Below are 14,384 nucleotides of genomic sequence, written 5' to 3'. Positions count from 1 at the left end.
GATGTGAAAATAAACTACACTTGATTTGACTTTCACCTGCCCCCGCCATGTACATAGACACGACCATAATTTCCATCGAAAAGCTTGAAATGGTATGGGGTATTCTAGATCACCTGCACAGGACTTCAAGTTGACCATTCTCAATGCCAAGTGTTAGCTTGAGGGGCACTGAGCTAATAAGGACAATCTAGTGCCTCTAGAGCAAACCTGGGCATTGTACGGCCCCCGGGCCGCATACGGCCCTTTGATTGACTCTGACCGGCCCGTGTAACGTTAATTGGAAATTACAAAATAAACATTTTCTTATTTTACCTGATGCATGGACTGAAGCTGAATTGCTTTTATTTTGAAGTTGTTTTTTATTTACGTACATGATGACGCAAAACGTATATTGAGGCATGGGCGTGATTTGATCGTTGTCACTAGCAAGTCACAAGACGACTTTAGCCCTCAGAAATGTCTGCTCATGCTAAAAAAAAGAAAGGTAGATGCCGAATGCAGGGTTTTCAACAAAAATTGGACTGCTAAGTATTTATTTACTGAAGTGAGAGGTAAAGCCGTGTGTTTAGTTTGCGGGGAGCAGATCGCCGTGTTTAAGGACTACAATTTGAGTCGGAAGCTTTGCTAGCTAAACTGCAAAAGCAGCAAGGCTTTTTTACCAAGCTTCTTTTTTTATTTTTATTTGCATGTTTAGCGTGTTTTTATGATGCCGTTTTAGTGATTAATTGCCTTTCCCATTGTTTTGTGAAATTCGCTTGAATAAATTACATTTTTTGGAAGGCAACCTCATGTTTTCATTGCTTAATTATAACATATACTCTTACCAGCTTGTCAAAACAATGCTATTTACTGCTTTTTACAAAGAAGTACAGTTAATATTATGCAGAAATGAGATCAGCCTTTTGGCCGGCCCTCCACAATATTTTCTGTTTCTCATGTGGCCCCATGGAGAAAATAATTGCCCACCCCTGCTCTAGAGTGTGTTGGACAGGTTTTTGTGATTCAAAACTAAACGAGGACACCATTAATACCTCACCTCACTAATGCTCTCATGGCTGAAGGCCATCAAACTCTCACAGAATACAACAGGTTTACCAACATGTAGTGTAAAGTCTGCACAAACATGGCTATGTAGTGTATAATATTCAAACACAGATCAAGACTGTGGCAGGGAGTGAGAGAGATGCCCATGTCACGGTGGGTCCAGAGCCTACCTGGAATCACTGAACGCAAGGCAGGAATGTACCCTGGAGGGGGCATCAGTCCTTTATAGGGCAACACAGACACACACACATTCACTCACACCTACGGACACTTTTGAGTCGTCAATCCACCTACCAACATGTGTTTTGGGACTGTGGGAGGAAACCGAAGCACCCGGAGGAAACACACATGGACACGGGGAGAACACACCAACTCCTCACAGTCATCCGGAGGAAACCCACGTGGACACAGGGAGAACACACCAACTCCTCACAGTCAGTCACCTGGAGGAAACCCACGCAGACACGGGGAGAACACACCAACTCCTCACAGACAGTCACCCGGCGCGGGAATCGAACCCACAACCTCCAGGTACCTGGAGCTGTATGACTGCGACACTACCTGCTGCGCCACTGTCCCGCCCTCTGGGGAAACTCCTCAGCCAAAATTATTAAGGAGTCTTCCAAAAGGAAAAAAATACTTGTGAAAAATAGACTCATCAACACTAAAGCTAAATAAGGAGAAACAACAGAAATATTAACAGAATAAGTTGCTATAAATCTTATAGAGCAACCAGTAATTGTCGTCAATGACTCTCCTTCAAATTTTGTAGTACTGACATCTAATGGCCTGGGTGACTTGGACATTCTGTGCTAAACATATTTTAATCCTGGCCACCCAATTTGGGGAAATTTAGGTTTCACAAAGTAATTTTACTCGAGTTACACTTTAAATTAAAATGAATAAATAAGTCCCTCCATCCATCCATCATCTGCAACCGCTTATCCAGTTCAGGGTCACAGTGGGTCTGGAGCCTACCTGGAATCATTGGGCGCAAGGTGGGAATATACCCTGGGCGCCAGTCCTTCACAGGGCATCTCACACACTCACACATATGTACACTTTTGAGTTTGGACCGTTGGAGGAAACCGGAGCACCTGGAGGAAACCCACGCAGACGCAGGGAGAACACACCAACTCCTCACAGACAGTCACCCGGAGTGGGAAACGAACCCACAACCTCCAGGTCCCTGGAGCTGTGTGACTGCGACACTACCTGCTGCACCACCATGCCACCTAACACCGGTAGGTTGTTGACTGTAGAGGTCTGTAAAGGCACTTGAGTCACACAAAGGCTTTTGATAATGTATTTTTTATTTCTTTAAGAAAAATCACCAGAACCTTCAATGACTTGTGCTAACTGAATTTTTCACTATATTTGAATGAGGCACTGCAGATTCAGTGCCTTATTTTCTACATCCCTCATTCTTTCTCTACAAATTGATATTGATCATGTCAATCAATACGGCACCAGTCTCAGCCTCTGTTCACTGTCCCTAATGCATTATATACAGTTTTATTAAAACATAAAAACGAACAGTAACATTCTTTTCAAATCTAATCACAAATACAACCTTATATGTGCTGCAAACAACCAAACCGGCCAATACAATATACAGGGAGACAGCATTTCTATACATCCTTATAAGATGTAAAATGTCAAACTTAGTATACTGAAGGAAAACTGTTAACATCTGGCAGGACTTACATACACAGACTAATTAAATCTTTCTTAAAGCTAATAGATAATGGGGAAATGTGTCATCCTCACACAAAAAAAACATCCTGAAATTTCAGCAGTCTACATCTTTGCTGTAACTGAGCTGTCCCTTGGTCACTGAGTTGACAGGGACTTGGCCTTTGTATTTGGTCGGGTCACTGGCCTCCCACAGCCTGGAGAACTCTTCCCGAAAAGGCTGTACCAGCTCTGGCTCCTCTGTCACAATCACATTCTCCTTGTTGCTCTGGACGGCAGTGGCGGTCCAGTTGAGTGAGCCAGTGACCAGCTTTCGTCCATCCACCAGCGCAAACTTATGATGCATGTGCACCACTTTACTCATCTCATGCCTCACACAGATTCCTGAAGTAGTAAACAAACGTACAATAAGAGTCTTATAATGCGACATGATTTGAGGCAATTATGAGATGATCTGGACATACAGTTTATACAATGCTAACCTGGTGTGAATAGGTGTCAGCTACTTTATATTAGCCCCATACCACCAGAAAGCTATAGCTTTTAGAAGTGATTCAGGGAATTCATTTGTTTTTGATACATTTCTGAAGTCAAATTTGGCTAATGAATGTCTAAATGCATTTACTACCAAAGACAATACAGTGGAACCTCTACTAACGAACACCTATACTAACTTTCCAAGATACGAACCGGGCATTTGAATATTTTTTGCCTCCACCAACGAACCATGACTCTAGAAACGAACCCGAGCCTCCGACGAGCCGCTGGCTGGAAATGGCCACTGACCCCAATAGGCGAGTCTCCCAGTGCGCCCAGACTTAGCAAAGTGTAGCTTTAGCAATTTAGCATTAGTGTAAATAGCAGACATCGAAATTCGTGCTAAGTTAAGCCGTATCTACGCTTCGTCTCCCACATTCACCCACCTACTCTCCGTTATTCCACCCCCCCCCACCTCCCGTCATACAGCCAGTGCCTGTGTTACTCCTCCAGCCAGTCGTCACGTCTTCAAGGTAGCGATGTGTAACCACTTAAAACTTTTTTATTTCTTTTTTATTACTGTTACCACTGTATTTGTTTTTTATTTTTATTTTTTAATTTTTACTCATTTGAGAGTGTTGTAAACATATATTAGTGCAAAAAGGGTGACTTTCGGGGCGGGGGCTGGAACGCTTTTATTGCTTTTCCGTTATTTTAAATGGGGAAAATTGACTCGAGAAACGAACTTACGAACCGGGTCACGGAACGGATCAGGTTCGTAGGTACAGGTTCCACTGTATTTACACAACCACATTAATGAAAATTATTATTTAATATTTACGCAATTTATTTTTTAATGAGCAACTCACAACAAACGAGAATCAAACTTTTTTTTTTTTGTTACTGAATGTACTAGTTTATCCCCAGTGCATCCCCCAAAATGGGGGCCTATTTACTTCATAAAACAGCCATTACACTCACATATCTAACAACCTGGAGGACCCTGAGAATTTTAACAAACATATTTTAGTGAATCTCAGAGGCCTCCAGGTCATTAGATGTGTGAATATAATGGATATGTCATGAAGACAATGGCTATTACATGAAGAAAATAACTGACTGCTCTTTTAGGTTTCACAGTTTCCAAATATAATAAACAAACTCCAGTCCGGTCCAGTGTTTTTATTTACCTGATGTGCTTTTGTCCGTTTTCAGTGACAACACTTTGTCAGAACCCAGACACCCAATCCTCTAGCTCTAAAACTGAAGGCTGCCTCTGATACTTGCAAATTATAGCACTGTTTACTGTAAAAATAAATGTGGTACAAGACAGCACATGCTGAGAATGCCTCATGTTGTAATCAGAGTTGTGTACTTCTGAGTCTGTCTGATCTAGCATTGACTGTCTAACAGAGGCTTTAAACATGCACAGTTTTGAAGTCTACAGTTACGAGGCGAATATAATGTCTCTCCTTAATATGTTTACATTTGCAATATACATTCGTAGGCGATTTCACAGATTATGGTTATGTTGTCAAAGATCAGAAATCACTTATGAAATTCTGTTCGAGAGCTCGGTGTGTTGTGTACGATTTAGGTTTTGTATTTAGCATAAAACTTAACTACCTTGGCTGATCAAACAAATTCAAAACAAGGAATCTGTCAATATAAAAATCCAGGACAATGCTCCAGGCTTTTTTTTTTTAACGCTGGCCATCAACAGCCGGGGCTGACCTTCTCAAAACACATCAGATTGATTTCTGGACTCTGAAATTGATTAATTCAAGGTCTGGGCTCGTTTTAGCCAAAATGCTGTTGGATTCAAAATACAAAGCAAGTGTTTATACCCAGAACTGATGAAGCATGGCAGGCGAACCCTTTAAGTGTATGCAGTTTTCAGACTGCTGTTGGCCGCTAAGGCTTAATCTGAGAGATCAATAAAACACTTGTGGAGTAATCTGAATCATTTAACATGCTGAATCAGACAAATTCCATTAATGAATGCAGCTGGGTGGAATGTGAAATGAGTGGTTGAAATGTATCTATTCCTCATTAATGGGTATTTAATTTAACGTTTATGTTATTATTTTAATCTAATCTATAGTGCAAAACATAATGCTGCATTCTAATATTAAATGTGTCCAGAATAATAAGCAAGACTGCATTTCCCAAAAGCATCTGAGCGCAAAGTGTTTCATAAATGGTAGAGTTACCAAAGAGCACTATACTGGGCAATATACTCAAAGAGGCTTTTGGAAAACTGGGCTCAGATATGTATTTTATATAAAATAGGAACTTAGTGGACGTGAAAGAGCTGCCTGTTCATGTACACTTCACATTCACATAGAGCTACCTGCCCTGCGGAGTGATCCGATCTGAGAGCCTGTGATGCTCATGTAGTCTCTGTCAGTGACCACTCGCACCATCACCCCACGCCTGTGTAACAGCAGCACGGCTCTGCTCAGATCGGCGTGAGAGAAGGAGAATACACACAGGTCCAGAGACACACTTGTGGAGAGCAGGTGCTCCAGGAGCCGAGAGAAGGAGGAGTCCACTCCGTGGGGGAGGGGACATGAGCTGTGGGAGGAGCAAAGAGCTCAATTACTTAAATCATAAGGCTCAAATTTCATAAGACTACATATTAGGCTCAAACTGGAGCTCCTGATGAAAGTATTCAAACAAACACTAACCTCACAACTACTTTAAATGACATTTATGCATTGATGCAGTAACTCATGCAAAACATATCATTTTGAATGACACTAAACCTACCCAAGTTTACCACTTGTATTTACAGCTTTGTGAGCCATTACAGAGTGACTTCTAGAATTTACAATAACTGTCTGAACATGACATGAGCTGATGAAATTCATACAATCTTTCTATGTTGAATACTCTTGATTATAAAAGTCATTAAACAGTAAAAAGACCTTTTTGTAAATCTGGAAAAATTATACAAATGACTGGGGTCACGGAACATTTAGAACATCTATTTGGGGGTCATTTGCCTGAAAAGTTTGGGATCCCTTGGGTATTAGCTTGTCAAAGAAGGTCCTCTGTATGTGTCCAAACACATCTGAGCCATGTACCAGTCACAAATGTAGATTTTACCATGGGAAAGTCCTGTTGGGGCAGTAGAGGTGCTCCACACAGGTGATGGAGGAAGGAAAGAACAGGACCTCTTTCAGGGGCCCCTTGGGGTCTCTTCGGAACCAGAGGCGACGTAACATCCAGTCCAACCACTCAACTCCTAAAGTCAGAGCTAAAGCCCCGAGCCCCAACCTTTTCAACAGCTCCACCAGAGACATCTGACACAGCACAAAGAGAGACATACCACAGGCTGAGTCATTTATTCAAAGAGCAGACTGAACTGGGTTGGATTTCTCCTAAATAAATAAATTAATAAAAATAAAAAAATGTAGTGCAGAAGAATTCTCTAACAGTGAAAATTCATGACCTTGAAGGTTAACCAGTCTGTTATCTTGTCCATGTGCTGATGTTTATGTACCAGAACACAATTAATGTCATGACTGAACATTCCAAATTTGAAACTGCAACGTTTCATAGGAGGTCTCCAACAGGCAGATTCAGTCAGCTAGGTTTTCTGATGTCATAAACCTAAGCAACCAATCATGCAGGGAGCGAACTGAACACAAATACATAGATCTGTGCATTCTGAAGGAGTCACTGGGCGCAAAGCGGGAACACACACTTTTGAGTCACCAATCCACCTATACATGTGTGTTTTTGAACTGTGGGAGGGAACTAGAACATGCTGTGGAAACCCACGCGGACACAGAGAGAACACAGAGATGAGATTTCAGAAGTTAAATCAACTGACAGAGGGGGAAGAATCAGCCTATTTTTTCAGTTATATATCTTCACCTATAACACAGTCACATGGACGATATGTGGGCACCTAGAGGTCTAAATTTCTTAAAAGATTCTATACTAAACCAGATAGATGTTTTTCACTCTATGCTGGTAAAAATGGCCGACAGCTCATGACACTAAATTGACCCTGAACTGAAGTGGACAGAAAGCTATGAAGTTGCCAGAGTTAAATGTAAGATAATCTCAAACTGCTACATCTGACATTTATCTCCTTTCTCACACACTGGGCTAAAATGTTTGGGTCGAAAGCTGCCGCTGAATTTGTGTTGTATTAATTTTGTTCCACCTTAAATGGTTAGCCTCGGTCTTGTTAGGCGGTTAAACTCTTTTAAGGTGGAATGGTAAATTAAACTTAGTAGCTTAATAACTGGAGAGTGCTAGCGATAGCTGCGCCAGTTTAGGAGAATGTACCCAAACAGAGTCCACTGTAACGGTCAAGGTGTGAATAAGTGGACACTTCTTGGTTTAAAGAGACATATAATATCATTCAGTCAAGCACAGGTGAATTTACCTGCACAGGGCCTGCTCTTAAACACCGACCGCTCGGTTGTAACGGCGTTAACGGTAACAGCGGAGCGTCGGTGAGCTTTCTCGGGGTGAATTGCGCCCCCTTCGGTGATCGACGACATTAGCCGGTTGCAGTTTGGCAGATGCCAGGTGTGATCTTGTATATTAATTTATGACATCCATTTAAAGTAAATGAAAGCGTGGGTACGTGATGTTCACCTTTAATTGATTTATTTTATGACCATGACATGAAATGTACAAGAACACGAGTATAAACTAATCAGTGGGGATCACATCTGAAGCCAGAACCAGGAGAATTTGGGACACCTCCGAAAAGAGTGGTGAGGTGGCGCCCCCTATTGACACCAGCTTGGAATTGTATGAAGAAAAAAAGCGCAGGATATCGCCATCTGCTGGTTCATCTGCAGAAAATCACACCAAACTTGAGTTTGATCTGTGTTTATTTTCCTTAAATGTAAAGAATGGTATTGATGGCCCTTTACCCTGCTGCGGTTGGACTGTAAACACTAGATGGCGGTAAAAGGGTATCAGGCACATATTTTCAGTGTTAAAAAAAGGCTAAGATATAACCATAATTCAGGTTTAATTTCACGTTTGTAAACGTGTGGTAATTATTGATGATTTAAACATTGACACCAGGCTGTTAAAATAAATGTAAAAGTCTGTAAAAGCAGGCCAGGTATTTTATTGTTACAAGTTTACAATAAGAACTTGTAAAAATACATAGGAAAAGGAAACAAAAACTTAATTAACAGACAGCAATAGTACCAAAGATTTCCACTCCAACAAGTACCACTTTCTTAAACCATTAGAAACATACAAGTGTTTAGACTCCATTGTTTAGATGCTGTGACTCCACAAATCAATCTTTATTAGCTATAGACTAATGCATCTAGTCAACGTGGCCTCAGATTTGTGGGTCTTCTTGGTTTCACTGTGAAAAATCATCTATCATATCCACTAAAACCTATGCTTATACATCCAGCACATGCAAAAATAAAAAATCAAACAGTGATTTTCCATAAACAGCAACCCAGCAGTCACAGTTTTATTGAAAATTATGAGCTCAAAGCCTAGTGCTGGTAGACGTTACCGTTCCACACTGATCCAAGACCTGAGATCTGTTCTTCTTTTCACAGATTACATTGGGATATAAGTAAAGTAAGTTAGTCCTCGGGGTGTTGTAAAATCACATTTACACATGGGTCTGAAAGGAGTAATATGTGAAAGGATGGATTAGAGGGCTGTTAGTGAGCCATCACACCGACCCCGGGAGGATGAGGAGCATACTTTCTCCAAGACCTGTGAAGCCAGCTGCAATCTGTTTTCAAACAGCTGTTGACACAAAGTGGGTCTTCGTCAGGGACTGATGACCACTGCATCCCTGTGACTCATTGACTGACTAATTATATTTTGGAGTATGGAGAGAGAGTAGTAAGTATGGTCTCCAATCCTTGTGAAAAGAGCTAGGCCTAGATCAGTGTGAAAGGTCTTTTCTACCCAAAAGCAGTGAAAACAGCCTGGGGGTCTTTAAGGGCTGAAGGAGGATGTTTATTTGTATCCATCAAAGGCCTCGTTCTCACTGCTCTGGACACAGTATTTGCGGTCATAGACGAGGCGAGAGCCCCCAATAGGGGTCAGGCCACTCTGGGAGGGGACCTTATTGGTGCCCATCTGCAGGGACACAGTGGTGGTATCCACTGGCTCTACACTCATGTTCTTCTCAGTCACCTGTCTCACTGTGCCAAGGGCTGGCATACCAGCCTAGAGAGAGAGAGAGAGAGAGAGAGAGAGAGAGAGAAAGAGAGAGAAAAGAAAAAGAGAAGAGAGAGAGAAAAGAAAGAGAAAAGAAAGAGAAAAGAGAGAAAAGAGAGTGAGAGAGAGAAGAAAGTGTGAGAGAGTGACACAGTGAGAGTAAATGAGAGAGAGAAGAGATAGAGAGTGAGAGAAAAGAGAGAGAAAAAAGAGAAGAGAGAAAGACAGAGAAAAGAAAGTGGGAGAGAGAAGAGTGAGAGAATGAGAGAAAAGAAAGAGTGAGAGAGAGAAGGGAGAAAAGAGAATTAGAGAGTGAGAAAGAGAGAAGAAAGTGTGAGAGAGACAGAGTGAGAGAAAATGAGAGAAGAGATAGAGAGTGAGAGAAAAAAAGAAAGAGAAGAGAGAAAGACAGAGGAAAGAAAGTGAGAGAGAGAGGAGTGACAGAGAATGAGAGAGAGTGAGAGAGAAAAGAAAGAGACAGAGAAAAGAGAGAGAGTAATACATGTAAGTAAAACATTATAAAAAATACATTCCATCATAACTTTGTTTCCTTTTTCTACCTAGTTTGAATATCTCAGTTGTCCTCTACATCGTGTGAACATTTGGTGTTGAATAGAGTAATGTGAATGGTCCACATCTACTTGGAACAAAGTTGCTTTTAATGAATGAACATTAAAGATACGAGTTTTGATTCAACCTTCTGTAAAATTACCATATTTTTAAGATACAATCAAACAATAGCAATGATGTGACATCAAAGACTGTAGCAAAGATTTTAACTTGTTTATGCATTTCTGTGTGATGCAGCTGATGAAAACGCATGGCACTGTATTTTCACTGACGTATTTGTATTCACACTTGCTTTTGACTGGGTGTGTGGATTCTCTTTTCTCACCATGCTGGCACACTTGTTGGTGCCCATCTGGAGGTGGATGCTGTTACGGTCCACGGGCTTCTCCATGCCCATCTTGGGGTCATAAATGTGTCGTCTTGTGCCATAGGAAGTCATGCCCTTCTGACTGGCATACTTGTTGGAGCCCATCTGAACACGAAGAAGATACTGATCAATGTCTACAACGTGGGAACTCATATAGGCTTTAGATACCTTTCTATATGCATTTACATATTTCTAAATTCTGTTGTACAGCCTATTTTTGTAGAAACTGACCCCTAAAGGTTGAACCTGAAGAGAGAAACCATCCCATACCTGTTGGCAGATGATGCTCTTTCCCTCTTTCATTTTCTCAGGGGTGAATTTCCTCTGCTTCTTAGAGGTGTACTTCACCCCAATGTCATATTTAGTAAAGAAACCATTGGTCTTCGCCTGTCAGGAGAACATTTTAAAAAAATGTTGATGACCACTGATTAGGTATTTTATTTTCCCTTTCTGAGCTGTGATTGGCTAGTTGATGTTTCTCATCTATAGTGCCGTTTCATTTAAAGGCTGGTGCAGGACTTGAATAGCGATCTTCTATCTCTGTCTTGTACTCACCATTCCAGCGAGTGTGATGAGGGTAGACTGCACCTGGGTGTGGTTCATATCCTCAAACAGATCATTGGCCTCAAAGATGTCATGAGGCTTCAGCCCATAATCGCTGATGGCTCGAATAAAGCTTGTGATGTTTTCCAACTGGAGGAGGTTATTGTACAGAAGGGAGGATGAGAGTAATGTAGATTTTGACACAGAGGAAAGGACAAAATTTGGGTCATCTCCTAAATAACACACATTTTAAAGCTTCCATAAATTGAGTAAACTGCCTTGAAGTGTTTTGAATGTCATTCATTCTGCTTATCTCCCAAATAGTTTACAGGGTTTGGTGGCTAACCAGCAGCAGTAATGGTTCATCGAACTTAGCAAGGTGATCAGTTAGACATGTTTAAACACACTGAGAGGCAAATGAGGTAAAATAAATTCTTTATGTGTGGTGTTATATAGTAATGAATCTTTCAGTCTCTATTGGACGCTCATTTGTGTAACTATTTGCTCAATAAATAAGTGATTTTCTTTCCAGTCCTGAGTAGTTTACACAATGATCTAAGTCAGGCTGGACTTGGAATGTAAATGTGTTGAAGTTTGGGTTGAAATGAGCGCCGTAGAGTTTAAACAGAGAGAGAGTCGTCCAATCCATAATACCTGGCTGCAAGAATCAAACCCATTTAATCTATCCAGTTCCATATTTATTACATTATATTGGCTTGGACATCACTAACACATACCTCTTTAATTGGCGTAAGGTCATCCATGTTTATGTATTCAAGACCCTAAGACTTGTCTTGTGTAATGGCCAAGAGTGTTTGCCTTTTTATTTAGTGAAAATAAATACTTTCACCAATCAGTAGCTATATTTGGTTGACATAGATCCATCTCTGTAATGAATACGGCCATCATGAGAGATGTAATAAATTGGCCTGCAGACTAAGCTACGTACCTTGTGCCAATTGAGGGCTGGCTGGTTGATCCTTGGTACTGATCCTGGCTGCAGTTTGTTGATCAGCCTAGCACAAACCAGACCATAAAAGCAGAAATGAGCTCCATTCTTAAAAACAGGCATGTAAGTGTCTAGAACGGACAGACTGGCCAGCAAATGAACTCATTCCTGTTCTATTAGTAAGCTTTCGTAAGAACTTTTCTTTAGTATTCATTCTTTCTGGAACTAGTGATTACTGTTGTGATCCATATGTTTGGGAATTGTTGCTATCTCTTGAAATAGTGTTGTTTTTTTTTATATGCAGATTTATGCGATTTTATCCATACACTAAATATAGACAGACAGTTCAGGTATGTCTTATCTGAAATGTTTAAATACATGACAGCTAGCTATATTAGCCTGCGCCAGTCTAAAAGTAAACTTTAGCAAGTTTCAGACAACAAATAACAAGTCCATTTAAGGTTAGAGAAAAATAATGCAACATTTTGGCTAAGTTAGCTTTAATGCTAATCTGAGGCCAGTTTTACAGCTCCTCTTCTAACAGTTAAGGTATAGAATTAGTTAAAACTACTAATCAATTAACACAACCCAGATAGCGGACCTATTTGGGCCAAATTTGTCTCACTTTTTACACTTTCGGCTCAGCCAAATGTGAACTGAGATTTTTGGGAAGGTTATTCTAGACTGTAGCCAGCCTATGACCACTTACTCGCAAAGAATGACTCCATCCTTGAGGCCCTCCATGAATTTGTCTTGTATGACCCGGCCCGTGACCTCCTGGATCCACAGGCGCAGGGCTTCCTCCTTCTCTGGATCATATTTCTGCAGCAGCTTTGTTCAATGGGTGAAACGTGAGGGGAAAATGAGAGGTCTGTTCACCATAAGACATTTTGATCCTGATAACACCTCATTCAGAATTATGCCATTTTCTAATCAGGCAGCTAGGAGAACACACCACACTCCTCACAGTAGACTGATCCAACATAAGGGAAATCAAATGTATCAAAAAGAGGCACCAGATGATGGAACATTGCTGTGAGAATTTGATTTCAGTCACAACACTGATGTCAAGAACTGATAGTGGATGATGAGTTCTGGAATACAAACCCATCCTAAACTTGTTGTCTTCCATCAGTCTAGAGAATGACCTCCCAATCTCAACACTTGAGGTCTTTATACGCCTCTAGTCGACACTTAGAAGGAGATGATGATGATTCTACAGCCACAGATTCCCTGCTATTGTTAATTGATGTTGCTCTAATAATGCATTTGTCACATTTAAAAGCACAGGTATCAACCCATGTCTGTGTATGTTCTACTGCTTCATCTAAATATTCTGAATATGCTGACAGAGGGCTTGTCCGAGGCTCACAGTTTAAAATATTCAGCAAAAATATAGCCAAATTGTGTCCGATGTAAAAACTGACTCATAGCTGTTCAAGCTATGAGTCTTGTCCTAATTTTGACCTGACATACATTCACGTTTGTCTTATCTACTTGAGGTACTGTCACTGCCACACACCCTCTCAGAGACTCCTGTTCAAGCCTTGCCTCCTGTTACTGATTGTGAGGAGTGTGGTGTGTTCTCCCACCGTCTGTGTGGGTTTCCTCCAGGTGTGCCAGTCTCCTCCAACAGTCCAAAAACACATGCTAGTGGGTGGATTGGTTTTCTGAATTATCTATATCTGTGAGTGGCTTGGGTGGGTGTGTGTGGTGTTTATAGTGTATATGCCTTTACTCTAATTAATACATTCAAGTTCATACATTCTTCACAATGCATACACACGTTGCATGCTTGTATTACCTACTACACACTTGCCAAATTATATGACTATGCTCTGCCTTGTGAGATGTTCATGAGCCTACGGTTACTAAGATTTATGCTAGAGTCCCCTGCACTGAACTATGGACTATCAGTGAAACTGGAATGAAGGGGCGTCATTCAGAATTAATTAAAATTATGTATTGTGTTAAATTACATTGCTATAAATATGGAATTACCTTTTATTTCCTCTGTTGCCCAACCTCACGCTCACATACACACTCCTCTTACCTTGTTTCTGACATCAGCGGACAGTCCAAAGGCAGGTCCTTTACTGAAATGAGTGCTCATGGTGTCGGCTCTAGAGCTGTGCAGTCTCTCCTGTAGTAGCTGTTCACTCTGAGCTGAGCCCCAGCTATGGTTACCTCCTGTCCACTCCTCTTTTAAAACACATTGCACTCTGGGTGGCATAGCTGAACACTTTTGATTGGCTTTGGTCTGCAGCAGTCTGGCCAATCAGGAGGAAGAAGTTCTGTCATGGCTGTACTTACTGTGGCTGCACTTTAGCTGGAAAAGGCTTAAAAACTGATTATAGACAAAAAATAACTTACTTTTTAATTATCATTTAGTGATGTGCTTGCTACGTCTTCATCTCATTTAATGTTTCACCTTCCCTTGTGTTGTTTTTTCCCCCTTCTATACGATTTAGAAAATCCTAAAAGGCAGACTAATTAATTTAACAAATAGCTTTACTTAATTGTCAAGAGCCACATCTTTCCTCTCTCTTTTTTTTTTTCATC

The 14,384-nt window shown here is 40.9% G+C and overlaps 2 protein-coding genes across 4 annotated transcripts; both read right to left on the bottom strand.

The window, feature by feature from the left end:
- Window positions 1–2,385: 2,385 nt before the first annotated feature.
- pld6 (phospholipase D family, member 6) lies at window positions 2,386–7,882 on the bottom strand. Of its 2 annotated transcripts, XM_066662007.1 has the most exons (4): window positions 7,622–7,882; window positions 6,328–6,524; window positions 5,570–5,793; window positions 2,386–3,123 (listed from the first exon to the last, which is right to left on the bottom strand). In XM_066662007.1, the coding sequence occupies exons 2-4, from the start codon at window positions 6,522–6,524 to the stop codon at window positions 2,837–2,839; spliced, it is 708 nt and encodes a 235-aa protein (XP_066518104.1). In that variant the 5' UTR covers window positions 7,622–7,882; the 3' UTR covers window positions 2,386–2,836. The 2 variants fall into 2 exon arrangements, with proteins under 2 accessions (XP_066518104.1, XP_066518103.1); XM_066662006.1 differs by lacking the exon at window positions 7,622–7,882 and having other exon boundaries at window positions 6,328–6,548.
- Window positions 7,883–9,067: 1,185 nt separating this feature from the next.
- Window positions 9,068–13,935, bottom strand: cnn1a (calponin 1, basic, smooth muscle, a). Of its 2 annotated transcripts, none has more exons than XM_066660648.1 (7): window positions 13,867–13,935; window positions 12,532–12,644; window positions 11,823–11,889; window positions 10,886–11,023; window positions 10,601–10,717; window positions 10,289–10,435; window positions 9,068–9,402 (listed from the first exon to the last, which is right to left on the bottom strand). In XM_066660648.1, exons 1-7 carry the CDS (start codon window positions 13,933–13,935, stop codon window positions 9,190–9,192), a joined length of 864 nt encoding a protein of 287 aa, XP_066516745.1. In that variant the 3' UTR covers window positions 9,068–9,189. The 2 variants fall into 2 exon arrangements, with proteins under 2 accessions (XP_066516745.1, XP_066516744.1); XM_066660647.1 differs by having other exon boundaries at window positions 12,532–12,653; window positions 13,876–13,935.
- Between the last annotated feature and the right edge of the window lie 449 nt (window positions 13,936–14,384).

This window comes from Hoplias malabaricus, chromosome 2 (genome assembly GCF_029633855.1).
Source record: "Hoplias malabaricus isolate fHopMal1 chromosome 2, fHopMal1.hap1, whole genome shotgun sequence".
Lineage (NCBI taxonomy): Eukaryota > Metazoa > Chordata > Actinopteri > Characiformes > Erythrinidae > Hoplias > Hoplias malabaricus.
Note: the sequence above shows the minus strand (reverse complement) of the source record. Positions and strands in the feature narration are given on the sequence as shown.

Coding starts and splice junctions, on each gene's coding strand:
- pld6 (XM_066662006.1), bottom strand. CDS start 6,548: ATGTCTCTCTTTGTGCTGTGTCAGATGTCTCTGGTGGAGCTGTTGAAA. Junction 5,794..6,327: donor CCCAACAGGACTTTCCCATG/GTAAAATCTACA, acceptor CTCCTCCCACAG/CTCATGTCCCCTCCCCCACG. Junction 3,124..5,569: donor CGGATCACTCCGCAGGGCAG/GTAGCTCTATGT, acceptor TTACTACTTCAG/GAATCTGTGTGAGGCATGAG.
- cnn1a (XM_066660648.1), bottom strand. CDS start 13,935: ATGAGCACTCATTTCAGTAAAGGACCTGCCTTTGGACTGTCCGCTGAT. Junction 11,024..11,822: donor CAGCCCTCAATTGGCACAAG/GTACGTAGCTTA, acceptor AACCTCCTCCAG/TTGGAAAACATCACAAGCTT. Junction 10,436..10,600: donor AGAGCATCATCTGCCAACAG/GTATGGGATGGT, acceptor CTTCGTGTTCAG/ATGGGCTCCAACAAGTATGC.